This window comes from Salminus brasiliensis, chromosome 2, assembly GCF_030463535.1.
Source record: "Salminus brasiliensis chromosome 2, fSalBra1.hap2, whole genome shotgun sequence".
In the NCBI taxonomy this organism is placed as follows: Eukaryota; Metazoa; Chordata; class Actinopteri; order Characiformes; family Bryconidae; genus Salminus; species Salminus brasiliensis.
Genome location: NC_132879.1, coordinates 44252488 through 44267778, shown reverse-complemented (window position 1 = coordinate 44267778; position 15291 = coordinate 44252488). Strand labels below are relative to the sequence as shown.

Genomic DNA, 15291 nt, shown 5'->3' with positions numbered 1-15291 from the left:
GTCTGTTGGACCAGGGTTTAAAAACACTGGGTTAATAAATTCCAGGGCATCTCATTCCTGTAATGGTCATATGCACATATATGGGTTAACATGCCCATGCTGTGATTCATAAGTCCCAAATCTGACATGACCATATGTTCATATATGGGTTTACATGCCCATGCTGTGATTCATCAAATGAAGTCTCAAATCTGACATGATAACATTTGCATTGATCAAGGAATCTTGAGGTAAGACAGTCTCACCCCAATATGAGAGGAAAAGCAGGAATCATTCCCTAGAGTCCAAAATGTAGAGTTCTCCTTTGATTATATATATAAAGCCAACCCTGAGCCATTGTTTATGCATGAAATCATAAATATATATGATTTCATGCATAAAAAATGCTCTGGGTTGGCTTTTTTCTTCTTTGGCAAATCCACATTGGTGCTTCAACACTCCTTAGACATAATGGCCACTTTTACAACTGAAAGGTCTAGCTGTCTTGAATAAGAACAACCTTAGGAACACATTCACACTTCTAATGGTTACTAGACTGACTTGGGAGGGGTGTTATTTAGTCATCTGCCCAACCACCCTGTCATCTGAATTACCAAGTATTTGATCCATTTCCATCAAGTACTCTTTCCAACTCTCACACCTGGTAATTACTTACAGGTCTGAGACATATAATGGCTGGTATGGTTGGGCATTTTCTTCGCCAACTGAAGATATCGATAACGTCAGCTTTAAAAGTCAAACAATCAACCACATATATGAAGCATTATGTAAAAATAATAGGAGGGAAACTACATTGCTGCAAAGGGGTGATGGACCTCAGACCTGGGCAAAGCGGTAACCTGACTCTCATTTCTATCAGAAAATATTGCCCAGCAGTTCCACCACAAACCAGAGAGTGGCGCCATGAAACCACACTCTGTTCCTGGTATGTGCAGACTGTCTCAAAAAGCACTCAAAAAGCTGATTCTGTCGTCATGATGTGAATGGTCCTTGTGGAACCAAGACATACATGGTAGCAGAAAAATCCCTATTCCTGCCTCTTTTCCAACAGGCTTCAGCTGTACAGAGGAACAGTTCATTCATTTCTCAACAACTTTAACCCATCGAACAGACTGCGAAGAAACTACCAGAAATAAAATCCCCATTAATAATATTCAGAAGACCGTAACTAGCAACCACATTACACATACACTGGTCAAGGTTAAGTGTCAGTCCTGCTAATGAGCGGTTTTAAAGGAATAACTGTTGCTCAGGTTTACTGACATCGAAACATTTTGAGAGACAACAAGGACAACCTTTGAGAAGGCCTGCACAGTGTATGCTTGCTGTACCCCCACCTCCTGACCACCAGTCCCCCCTCCAAAGCAAACACGCACATAGCCGAGGGGAAACGAGGAGCAGAAAGGCAGGCTAAAAAAGTCCAACATGTCAGGGCCAACACATATATGGGTGTTAACTGATTATGTGTAATCTAATATAATCTGTAGGGTAGATAGGGACCTGAATGAAATTCACTGAGGCTAACCAAGTTTTTTTTTCGCTGAGGTCTTCACAAAGTTGTGAGCACTGCATGAACAATGCACTTGGTCAGTATGAGTCAGGACTTTGTCAGTGTTTTGGTTTAAGGAAAAAGTGTTCATAAGTGGTTAGGCTTGTTGAGGTTAAAATTTTAGGCCAAAGACAGGCTGCAACAAGGAGCTGCTTGCACATGTGCAGATGAAAGGAAACATGTTTAGCCCTTTTTAACATTTTATGTTATTTTGGTAAGACAAATAGGCTATATTGTACACACTAATGGCATAGAATGTCAAAAAAAGTGTTCCTTCTGGGAAATCAAAACCTTTTGATTAGTTAAAAAGTGAGTAAATAGTGTCACAGCTTTGCTTAGATGAGAGGTCATTTGAGCTGAAAAGTGGGGTGAATTGAAAGAGCCGTTGAATGGCTGCGAATGAAAACAAACACGACATCATTAACACTCTAAAAGAGACCCCTTGTTAAGACCTCCAGTATATGCCCTAAAGTAGTGTCCATGCTCAGCCGTCTAATGCCCTACCACAATAGGCATGGGGTTGCCTATCGTTTGAATGCTAAGCCATTCCGCTTTGCCATCAGTGGCCGGAGTCTGAGAAAGCATAATTGGCCCTGCTTTCTCTGGGTGGGCAGATGGTGCTCTCTCTCTTCATCACTATTAAGTGATGGGGAAAATGGGGAATGATGGGGAATGCCTGGAAAAACCACATCGGCAACAGTTAAAAGTTAAAAAGAGACGGTGGCTGCCTTTGCTTGTATCAGAGGAAACAAGTCCTTACCCTCCTAGTGTTTGGAGCATTGCTAGTGCTAGAGATGGAGTGATTAAAAGCACCAAATTAAATTGAAAAGGGAAAAAAAATGTATAATTGTATACATTTTTATAATTATATATAAATGTATAATCAAACAAATGTATAATTATATAAATATAATATAATACAACAAAAAATAAATAGTCAAAAAGGTCAAGAGTCTTTTATTGAAGAGGTAAAAATTTTAGTTAAATTAGATTAGCAAGTGCTACCAACAAAAATGCCAGCCTACTAGTATTTTGCCTGGTTCATACAACACATCTCAAAAGCACTGGAAATTGAACCTTTGAAAATTAAATTTGAAATATTTATTGCACTCCAGAATAGCAGAATGTTTTTGCAACAAAGGGCTGCTGTGCTAATATATATATGCATTCTATGTATAAACATGACATTTATCTTCTGTTAAAATTATGAGTTCCGCAAAATCATAAGCTATGAAATGGAGGTTTGACATATTGAAATAAAACGTTACAGCATCAAGATGGCAGCTACTTTAGTATTTAGCTGGAGATGTGGTGTACTTTATAGTTTCTAGTGAACAGTATATGTTTCACACTGTCAACAACACCCACTTCAAAATCTTTCTGTGATTACTAATGTGTGGGAAGGTTGGTTATTTGTTAATGTATTTATTTTATGAAAGTAAATATAGGAATCGTACAAATGCATTGTGCCATAACTCAAGTCTTTAAACACTGAGTTGGAAAACTGAACGTTAAGTCTACAAATGCAAATACAATGCTAATGCTGTTTATTTTTTACACAAAGCCACAAGTGCATTCAATTTGCACAGTTCTGTATTTAAAGCAGCATTATGTAAAAACTTGTACTTTCAGCTCCTGGCCTGCCCCTACAGTTGAGGAATGTAATGTTATAAATACAAATGGCTCTACGAGCTCCTCACTTTGGACAGCTGTATATGTGCATTTGTTTACAGGCTAAGACAGACAGAACTGGCATCTCAAGAGAAATAACCATGTTAACTGATGCAGTAGAGTAATATTACAAGACTTTCCACAAATATGACTCACAGCATTACACACTATTTTAATAACAGCTGACATTTCATTGTTACAAGTGTATTTTCAGGTGTTATTTCAATGTACATAAGTTGCATAATGTCACTTTACATTGAATATATTGCTGCATTTTCAAGAGAAGTGCAAATGTCTCAAAAAAATATTTTATTTAAAGAAACGTCATGTAACTAAAGCAAAAAACTTCTTACGTTTTTGCAGCTTTTCTTTAGACATGCACACTAATAGTGTCTAATTCACAGACAAATATCACATAACAGTCCTTCTATGCTGCTGGAAGCTGGATGTAGTGAAAAGTAACAACACCTTTACCACAGGCTCTAAGGAACTTAATACACATATTAAAGCAACCTAGTGCAATGTTTCAAGTGTTAGTGAGGAGAGAGAGAGAGAAGATCTCTCATCTTGAACACACACACACACACACACACACTAGACATTCCTGCAGTCAGAACCCCCCTTTAGCCTTTAGGTTCCAGTTTTATGACTCCTTTCCATTCCAAACATCTGGGCAGAACTGAGACTTAAGATTTCTTATCTACAATTGCACAAACATACAGACTCACACACACACACACACACACATTCACCTACATGCCTCATTGACATACATCAGTTTAACTCAAGTAACTGGTGCAGGTCTATGCCTGTATTTTGTTTCAGAGTATGGAGTGAACTGAATTGAAGGTTGGACTACATATCATTCACATCAGGATCAAGTTATGTCTCCTGGCATCTTCAAGATTAGTTTTAAATCCAAGCCCGCTCTCTCCCAGTCAAACATAGTTTTGGCCTCAATTTCTCTGTACTAAAGAAAATAAACTGGATGACTTTGTTGTATTAAAAAAAGACAGTTTCAGAGTTTCCATCCAAACCTGCATTTCAGACCAATCAGATCATTCCCAGCTTGGTTTGAGCTGAAGAACATTACTGGCAAGCACCAAAAGAGCTTTACATTAGTTTTACATTTTATAAAAAGTCACAGTGACTCCCCCAAAATGTGTAATTTTACCAAAATGTAACTGTAACTGGTTAAAAAGCTTAGTAATATTTGATAAATTAGCACCAATTCTCACCTACATTATTAACAAATCATTGAAACTTTGCTCTTTTCCCTGTGCTCCAAAATTCTCGCCCTGGGACCATCATCCCAGCCACCAAAAAAAACCCCAATAAACATAGACTACAGGTTACCATGGTATCTGTAGTAATGAAAGTATTTAGCCCACCTAAAAGCTATTACAGACCCTCTGTTGGACCCCATGCAGTTTGCATAAACAGTTCTGTTGATGATGTAGCAAACTTGGCCCTGCACTTCATGCTACAGTAAATCAACAGTCCAGAACCTAGAGTTCTGTTTGTGGACTTCAGCTTGGCCTGTAACACCATTGTGCCAGACCTCTTGCAGGTCAAACTGTCAGGTCCAAGCTGTCAGGGCCAGATCTGGTGCAACTCCAAAAGCACGTTAGACACCTGGACCCTCTGATCACTGGAGCACCACAAGGCAGGATCATTGGATGTACATCAACAATTCTTCAAGACTGACTGTATATAATTGTACGGTCAGGAAGAGTGCTGACAAGATTATAGCTGACCCCTCTCACCCTGGACATCACCTCTTTCAACAATAGCCCTCTGGTAAAAGACTCAGGACTTTTAAACAAGTTTGCTACAGTTACAGAACTTCAAATTTGCATTCATTACATTTGGCTGACCCCATTATCCAGAGCAACTTACATTGGAATCATGTTACACAAGTAGGCGAATGTAGTATTAGGGGTCTTGTCCTATTTCTCTATTGCCCTTGCTCTTTTTGGTGTAGTGTAGTAATGAAAACCAAGTTTGCCACAAGAAAGGCAGTGTTGTTACCTATTACATGACACAAACTAGGTATTTACACTCTTTCCAGGTTGTCTTACAAGGTTATCAATATAACTGGGGTGGCCCGATGTAGTGTTGGGAGTCTTGCCCAAGGCCCCCAAAATGTGTAATTTCCTCAATCTCTCTGCAACTGCTTAAACAGCCTGCAAAAAAGCACCAACAGCACATGTAAAAGCACCAACTTTTACATACTTTTTAACAAATCACTGAAATTTTGCTCTATTCCCCATGCTTCAATTTCATCATCCCAGCCACTAAAAACCTCAGTAAACATTACAGGACTATGTGACTACAAGCTGCTTGCCATGAGCTCTGTAGTAATGAAGGTAATTGAACGCCTGGTCCTGGCCCATCTAAAAGCTATTACAGACCTTCTGTTGGACCCCCTGCAGTTTGCCCTATGCTGCAAATAGTTCTGTTGATGATACAGCAAACCTGGCCCTCCACTCAGAGCTCCTGCAGGTCAAACTCTCCAAGCTGTCAGTGCCAGATCCCATGTGTGCACCATCCACTGCAATAACTGCCTTTGCAGCGATGGTTCTTGCTACATGGTACTGATGTTGGATGATTAGTTCTATATCACATACCCCACTCAAGCTAATCCCAAATGTATTTGGCAGTTCTCCAGGGAATACGCTGTTCCAGAATCCAGGGCTTTATATTTGGGATGGTAACCTTAGATTCATGTGCTGCTTCTCCAGAGAGTTGTATTTCATTGGGAATGCTATTCTATGGTGATTATACAAGCTGTGTGTGTGCAGTTGGATGTCTGTGGATGTATCTTATGGTAGCTGAATTCACTGTATTTTGAAGAGGTGTCTGCTCTTGTTTGGACATATAGTGTATATAAAACACCATAGTCAGATCATGGTGATAACTGTAAATTGAACTGTTGGAGTTGTTGGAAACAAGTGCAATTTACAGGCCTGTCACTGCCATCAAGTGTACATGTTTAATTATTCTTGTGCATGTTCTGCAATGATAGTGCCTCACAAACACACACCAGCTCCTAAATATAGCTTTCTTCTACATTGCCAGCTGAAAATCCAGTGGGCCAATTCAAAACCCATGTAAAGCATTTGTTCTGCATATTAGAAATTCTTCACATTTCACAGAAAGGTTTCCATTGTTATGCTTTATGTGCTTTCATTTTTGCACGCTTAAGTCATGAAACCAACAAAAGGCATCAGAAGAATGCTCAGTTAGATGTTCTGAGAAGACAAAAAGCTTTTAATTTGCTTCATATTGCTAAGTTATGTCTATAACATAGTGCATGCAGTAGAATATAAGATCAGGAGGCATAGCTCCTTGCTCAGTGTATTTCTTGGACATATATCATCCAGTAACCCAGTTATTTATGCTACTAAATTCTTCACAAATTCAGGAAATGTTTCTAAAGTTTTCTTTTTTTTAAGTTTTTTACTGGAGCTAATGAAGGCTAAGGAAGCTAATAAGCAATAGAAGTCAATGTCACCCAATATCAATTTATTTCATTTCTCGTAGGGCTGTCAGCATGATAAATGATTAATCCCAGTAATAGTTTAACCACTTGTGCTGAAGCTCTGCAGCTCAGACGCTGTATATTGCTGTGAAAGCATCTGTGATTGTAGCCCTTTTGTTCAAATTCAACTTTTAAATGACTTTTAAAGCAGTTTCTTCGGTAGGCTAAACTAAACACTACTCACATGAGATGAATATGAATGAATCAACAAGCAGCATACCAACAAAGAAAACAACAATGTGGGGATAACTACAGTTTCCATTAAGAGCTGACTGAGAACAAGAGTCTAAAACCGAGGAGGAGTTGGAATCATTTACTCACATTATCAGACTTCCCAGAGTATGAATGTTCATCTTTTATATACCACTGAATGGAATTTCTTGATATAATGAGAGGCATATACAGCTACATAACACTGCTTTGATTAGAATATGATAATGAATATATAACTCAAGTAACTACACAATAATATTGTGATTGAACACAATTCATTGTTTCATTTGTTTGAAAACCTGTATTTCTTGTGTTATTCTCTTACTAAAGAAGCAAACTTTGGTCAACCAGCATGTGAACAATCGTGTAAATCATTACTTTAAATATAAATCAGACGTCCAACATGAAAACTAGCTGTAAGATCAGTTCAACAAGGTCAACAAGAATAGGGTCCATGGCCTTAAACAGTATGCCTGATTCACTGCCCACTGAATTACCTGAATTACTCCAACCTCTGTTCATTGGGTTGCAACCTGTCCTCAGTTGTTCAGTAGAGATCTAGCTATCTATTAGAAACCTAGACTGCTACTTAATAATAATGAGGGTGCACAGACATTTATTACATGTCTCAGGCAAGTATCCAGTTGGCAACCCGTCTTTGTGCATTATGGTGAACAGTCAGGTACTGCATGATAGATGTTAAAAGGAATACTCATCATTAAGTTCAATTTCTGAAACTTTGTGTATGAAGTTTTTCTTCCTCTTTTCCTTTACAACAGTAAACCCATGACTAGACTTTTTTTTATCAGTGCTGTCAATTCAGTCAATTGCTTAAAAAAAACCCACACAACTAAAATCAATAAAAAATCTACAGAAAACAAGATGATTAGATACACTATATGGGTAAAAGTATTGGTACATCTGCTCATTCATTGTTTCTTGGATTAAACTGAAGTTGATTGCATTTAGCTTTAAGAGTGTTCCTGAGGTCAGAATATTGGGTAAGCACCATCCCACCTCATCCCCAAACTCATCCCAGCTCACGCATGGCATTAGACACAATAGGTTCATGTTTATCTGCTTCGGAGAGAGTTCTATTCTATTGACAATGCTTCTCTACAGGAACTAGACAAGTTGTGTGAGTACATTTGCACATCTGTGTCACCAATGGGTGAAGCTTAAAGTAGCTGAATGCATTCATTCAAACATTTGGACATATAGTATATCTTAAAAAACCAAAGGTAGCAAAAAATGGAAAAGATGGAAGACTTTGCAGTACAATAAGTTACATAAAAATAAATATTCCAACATAGTAATAACCTCTAGACTTGAGACAGACATTTGAGAACTTGTCGTCGTTTTGTAGCTGAGCACGAGCCTAAGCTGCTTTTGTGTATGGAAATAATCAGTGATGTTTTGGAAAATCCCTCTGGTCACAATCTAGGGTTACCACATTTTATCCAGCATGACTTTCTCTCCTGAATATCACGGTGACATTTGAAGTACTAAGTGCAGAAGTGGTCAAAATGGATAAATTGCTACATGCAAGCTAACACCTGCACATACCTGCACATATAGTAGAGCTAGCAACCTCCCCTACACAAACACTGTCTTTGGTGGTAGTTGTCTATATAACTGGTGAATTACATTTTTCTTGAAAAAGGATCCTTTATATTATACCAAAATGGGTTTTAGACTTGTACAAGTTTTAGAATTCCATTTGGTGCTACAGTGGCATGCAAGAGTTTGGACACCTCTGGTCAAAATATCTGTTGAGGTGAATAGTTAAGCAAGAGTATTGTATTATTTTTGTTCTAAGTCAGAGAACTGCTTGTATGATTGGTTGAAAGGCCAATCAAAACCCCTATTTGACTTGCAGAAGATCTTCATTTAGCAGACCGTGGAGTGGTGGTGCACTGTTATCTTCTGCAGTGACACCTGCACAAATAAAACCTTAATACAGGAGTCATTAGCAGAAAAGCCTTTCTATTCTCCACAAAATTCAGCATTAGACATTTTCAACAGAACATATATATATATATATATATATATATATATATATATATATATATATATATATATATGTATATATATAAAAGCCTGATGCAACAGGAAACAGGTCCTGTGGAGTGATGAATTTTGGCAGCAATGAGCAATGGTATGTTTAGAAAACAAGGGGGCAGATTGTCATGAAAAGAACACCTCTCCAACTGTTCAGGACAGGGGTGGCTCAAACATGCTTGTTCTGTAGCTAGTGGCACATGGAACATTTCACTGGTAGAATAAAGCTAAAGATGAAACACACAATCCACAATACCTTAAGAGGTGCAAACTAATGGTTTTGATCAAAGTACCGAAGCATTATTAAAGAAAAAGCCTTTGGAATGGGTGAAAATCCCTCAGACAATAATTTTTTTATTGATTTTTAGTTGGCTACAGAAAACATTTACGAGCTGTCATATTTGCCAAAAGGAGTGTTACTAAGTACTGACTGAACTACACTGTTCAGTACAAAACTCACAGTTTGGAGGTAAAATCAGTTTTCTGTTTACCATGGGGTGTGACCCATTTTTGTTTTTTTTGTCCATAGACAAAAATGGCTTGTCTGGGCATATAACCCAAAATGACTACAAAAGGATTCATGACCTCAGGGGTCTAAAAAAGACAGAAACAGACTTGCCCCACAACCCATGGTACTTTCCTACCTGAGGTTCACCAATGCCGTAATAGTCAAGGTCATTGTCCAAGTCGAAGTTGTCTAGATCCACATCCACGTCATAGTTGTCTAGTTCCACTTGCCGGGCAAATCTTCGAGGAGAGGCCAATGCCACATTCAGGACCAGGAGTCCCAAAAGCAACCTGCATAGCACCATCTTCATCATCCACCTATGAGAGTGAGATGCAAAACAAAAAGATAATATTTGAAAAACCTCCACATAATAGAAATAACATAGTTGTCCAGAAACACCCATATAGGTTGATTGTTCCAGTATTTTTAACCGATTTGGTTTCATTGTCCACTGGTTGTGCTTTTGAGCAAAATACACATAAACACTCCGTCCGTCATGTACTTGAAGAAGAACTGAAAAATTAATGCTGAGAGATGATGATGGAAAATCCTGCTGTTAATGAGCTTTTTTGTTGCTTATTAAAGAGAAATTAGTGCTGACATCAAGGTGCAGATTAAGGTTAGGTTTAGGTGTAGATTAAGGTTAGGTTAAAATGACATTAGATTAACGTAATGTAATTTTTATACTAAACTTTATATTTTTGTATTTCTTGGTTACAATGTTGTTGAGTTTGATTGACTTGACATACAGTTGTGAGTCGATTCTATGTTTTGAGTCGACTCTAAAAGAGGAGTCGTCTGTAGTCCTTTTTTCACAGCTAGAGGTGACATTTCCTTTTAATGTAAGCAAAATGACCAATGTGGACGATTTTACTAGGAGATCAGGCTGAATGGAAAAGGTTTAATACAGTCAAGGGCTTTTCTAAAACTGTAAAAAATCAAATCCATTTGTATGGAGCAAATCATTTCGCTTGAATAAACAAAACCAGTCAGTCTGTATGTCTTTCTATATAGCAATGCCGAAGTCACAATGAATATTTGTATTATAATAATCCTATTATTATAATAAAACTGCTTTAAGTCTTCATAGAATAAACTGTAGTGCAGTATGTATTGTTTTTTGTTTACAGTATATGAGGTCGCACTATGTGACCTGTGTCTTACCAAATGCAAGCAAAGGCAGAGAGAGACATTGCCTCTCTAAAACACTCTGGCTGTGCTGCTTTACTTGGCCACGATGCAAGCCATCTTAAATAAGCCTCTCTAAAATCATGGGCTTGGGCTCACCAAATGCCAGCTGCTTTAGTGCATAAGAAAAGATTCCTGGTAATAGGAGCCTCTTTTTGGACTTACATTCCATTGAGCTGTTTAACATGATAGCAAAAACACACCATAAATACAGCACCCATCATTATGTGCATTAGCTCATTTCCAAAATCTTCAATTGCTCTCTGGTTCTTGGTTGGCAGAGCGTATTTTTGTCAGGATGGAGCGTTTTGATACTCATTAACAAGGTGCCGACAGCCAGAAGAGCTGTAATATGAGGCCATCCTGGCTTCCAAAGCCTGAAATTCCATCATGGGAGCCAAGCAATCACCATTTAAGCCAGTTGTGCTACTGAATCCACTCAATGAGAGCGTTGTTGTGTTTTGAAGTGCAGAGTTCATAGGTTGGAGGGTAAAAAACAGACAATAAACGACTTAAACTTCATGGATGCTCACTTCCTGAGGCTTTTTACACAGTGCTAAATGGGAATGAACAGAGGTGCTAAAGTAATGAAAAAGAAAAGAGAGGTAAGAATAAATCGTGTTTACTTTACTCAGAGAGAACTCTTTTTACCCAGGCCACAAAATGCCTACAGATTACACTTCTGCTCTTCGGAAATGCTTCTGGTTTCTGCACTCTGATATGCTAGATCACAGTTATAATAAACAAATGCTCATGTATGTACAGTACATATGCTTAAAGATTATTCATAACTAAAATCATTTGTGCCAAAAATTGGGCCGCAAGATAAGTGAATTGCTACGGATAATTGACTCCAGACAACTGAATGTTTACATACATGTCAACATACTGCTTTAAACCTGTGGCTGCCATTATATTCAGCCTGAGGAAACTGGTTCTTTCTGGTTCTCCACTTTCTAATGTTCAGTGTAGAAGGAGAACAAATACACCAAGTTCTACCATCCAGATCAAATAAAGGGTTCAGAGACTTTTCCAAGGCCTCCATCGTTTCTCAAGTTAGAATATGTGAGCTATGCGACACTGAATGCGATGAGTAGAAGTGATCAATGCAAAGTAAACCCTGAAGATGTGCTGAAAAACTGGGCAGCATGTAATTTTCTCAGGGCAGGAGGAAAAAAACACAGATGGAGCCGATCCCTCCATGACCCCATGCATTTAATCCCATCTGAAATGGGCTTTAGACTCATATGTCATATGGCCAAAAGTATTGGAACACCTGTTCATTTATTGATGCTTCTGAAATCAAGGGTATTAAAAAGAGTTGCTCAGAAGATTTGATTGCAATTGGCGATTAGACTATTAGTGAGTTCAGGATGTTGAATGATCAACACCCTAACGCATTCTACATGTATTGGTAGAATACAGTTCCATTGCTTTACAGCTCAATGCTGGTGGGCTTTATACTTTGCAAGCCCACGACTGGCATTAGGTTAATTATCATCTGCTCCAGAGAGTTCTTTTCTATGGGCAATACTTGTGTAGGAAAGCTCTGTATGTCCTGCACAAAAAAAGGCTGGGGATCTGCTCCTGGTACTGACTGCCATTCTACCACGAGAGAGACTGAAGTTCAATTCCCAGAACCACCACTGTTGTAGTAGCAGTTTTGCCACTGCTATACCCATAAGTGTCCATGGGCTAGACTCCTAATATAATGTTTACTAACTGTTGGATGGCTCTGGATAAGAGTGCCTGAAAAATTATGTCAAATATTTACAGAATGTGATAAAACAGTTTACAGTGAATGCCATGACATTGATCACTAAATTATATATATTTACAGTTTCTCTTGCCTTACACTCTTTCCACTGTGTTTTATAAAGCATATGGATTATAGTGGGAACTTGGAATTGTAACTGCATGGTACACTTTATTTCCACAATGAATTTGCCAGCTAAAACTTTCTGTTTGACCATATTCCCCTCATTGAATAGAGTGTATAATGTTTATTATATCCAGTAGGTATCAATGTCATAAAAGGGTTTTGCTGTCTGAAAGTATATTGCTGTGGGGTGGCTCTTCAGACATTTACTTCAATCTAAATGGAAAGTTAGAAACGTGACAATAAAATGTATCTCTATGTTATCCCGAAAAGCATATGTGACTGCCTGGTTGAGTTGGCCATTTTGGGTAAATAGAATGGGACGAAACCGTTAAACGTTAAATGCAAGATTATATGTAGGGATGCACCGATCCGGCTTTTTCAATTCCGATCAGTCGATACCCTATACCAAATATAATGATAACAATATAATAATCTTTTAATACGATGTGAGCTAGTAGTACAATCTTTCTGCCATAGCTATCATATCAAAGCCTCCTTGAAGAACACTGTGCATTGACAGATGACAGCTATGTAGATTGGTAGGTAGCTATAAACATCACATTTTACTCTAGCATGCATATGAGGCAGTAATTGGGATTAACACATCCGTCCATGGTTTATGTAGTACACTAAACTTGATTATATTCCAGTTCTGTCATATTACAGTGACTGCTCTGTTCTGCATCATCTAAAAAAATAATATATATTTTTTTTAATTGCAGAATTTTGCAAATGTATTTTTTTAATAAAAATGTAAAAAGAAATGGTTTGCTATTACCAGCAGGAAGGGTTTGAGAAAGAGAGAGAGAGAGAGAGAGAGAGAGAGAGAGAGAGAGAGAAAGAGAGAAAGAAGAGCTAAGTAAAGCTCCCTTGAGGGCCATCTGAGCTGAGAAGAAAGCAGTGAGTGAGAAGAATGAGGGAGGGAGCGAGGAGCACAGAACGAAATGCTGTGGATGTGGAAGAAGTTCTGGTCCTCAGGGTGAGATGGAGAGAGTCCGGCAAGAGAGAGAGAGAGAGCTCTGACAGAGCTTCTTTATAAGCATATATCCCAAACTGTCTCAGCGCTTACACTCGAAATTCCACCAGGGTTTGTGGACAGGATGGCAGTGAGTTACGACTGAGAGAAAAAAAGTCTCAGGATTCAGGATTCACACATACACACATTCACATGCATGGACATGCACACACACACACACACACACACACACACACACACTTCTTTCTGTAAGGTTCCTCTAGATTTGGCTGTTTTTAGGGTTAAGTGTGTTTATAGAAAGTGCTTATATATAAATATGTGTCTTCTGGATTTGGGACCAGCGCACCACTCCTGAAAATGATGGGTGTACTTTTGGAGTATACGCTTGCTGTGCACCCCTGTACAGAGAAATTAGCTTTCTCAGAGAGGCTTTTCTGTGACCAGTGCCTGACAACTTCGAACTCAGCAGGGAGATACTGAAAGAGGGGCTATGCTTCACACAGAGCTGGGCTTTTATACACTCCCATCACTGTGTGCAGTGTGCACAACCTGTATGTGTGTGTGCACTGGTGCACAGGTCCATGAGTGACTGGCCTTATGTTTTCCTTGGCTCCATGTTAAGCATTCCACATATTCATTCATTTGACAATTTCTATCCTAGTGACAGAATATTGATTTTTTTTTAACGTTCATTGAGCTTAATTATCCTACAATACTGCAGATTTGCAAGTTTGCAGTTTCAAAAATGCTGCACAATTAATATTATAGATTAGCTGCTTCCTGCTTGGAATCTTCATTGAATGAACATGTGTAATGTATAAGTGACCTTAGTCTGGACCACATGGACAAGTGGTTAGCAATTTATGATATAGACCAATGCATCAGATTCATGCTCTCATAGCATTAGTACTTCTTAGTAATGCTATCTAGAACAAGCATCACCAGCAGTGGTACCACCATCGATCCTTTGCTCAACAAATACCCAACAATAATTTGACAACATATGGACAGGACAGAACTGGTAAAATTCATATATTGTGCAAACCAACGCCCCAAAGGCCACTTTTTGGTCAAACCTTTAACACCTTTAACACCACAAAAAATGTATAATTAAAAGAAATTATTAGTATATATATATAAGCATAATAATAATTAAAATAAAATATATACGATGATCACCAATACACTACAATATGACGCAAATATCATACACATATAGTACATATACATACATACATATACATATACAGTACATATATATCACACATACATTAATACTATAAAATATAATAATACATATATAAATATTACATATAAATCATCATGATGTATGATAATGTCAGTCAAGTGCATGCATTAATAACAGTACAGCTGTTGCACAGTACATAACAACAGTGCATAAGTGTGTAAGAGTCTAACTATATAGCTAATTATTAGCATGAAGGAGTTCACGGAAAGCTTACCTCTGTCTGTTGCTGTCTCAAATGGTCCTTCTCTTCGGTGTGGACATGCACAGGGCTCGTGGGCCTGGCCAATGTAACGGCTCGCTCACAGCACCTTTGAGAAGAGGAGTGTGGGTATATGCGTGTGTTTGTGTATCGTTGCGTTTTGGTGTGTGTGTGTGTCTGTGTATGTGTGTGTGGGGAGGGTATGTGTGAGGGTGTGTACGCGTGCACTCCCAGCCCTGGGTGCTCTACCT

At 38.3% G+C, this 15291-nt stretch overlaps 1 protein-coding gene across 1 annotated transcript in view; it reads right to left on the bottom strand.

The window, feature by feature from the left end:
* Positions 1-15291, bottom strand: part of epyc (epiphycan) — a 23996-nt gene extending 8705 nt beyond the window's left edge. Inside the window, exons 1-2 of the mRNA XM_072672886.1 lie at positions 15056-15291; positions 9683-9863 (exon numbers count right to left, since the gene is read on the bottom strand). Of these exons, the coding sequence (XP_072528987.1) occupies positions 9683-9859 (177 nt within the window). The 5' untranslated portion in view covers positions 9860-9863; positions 15056-15291. The remainder of the gene's footprint in view (positions 1-9682; positions 9864-15055) is intronic.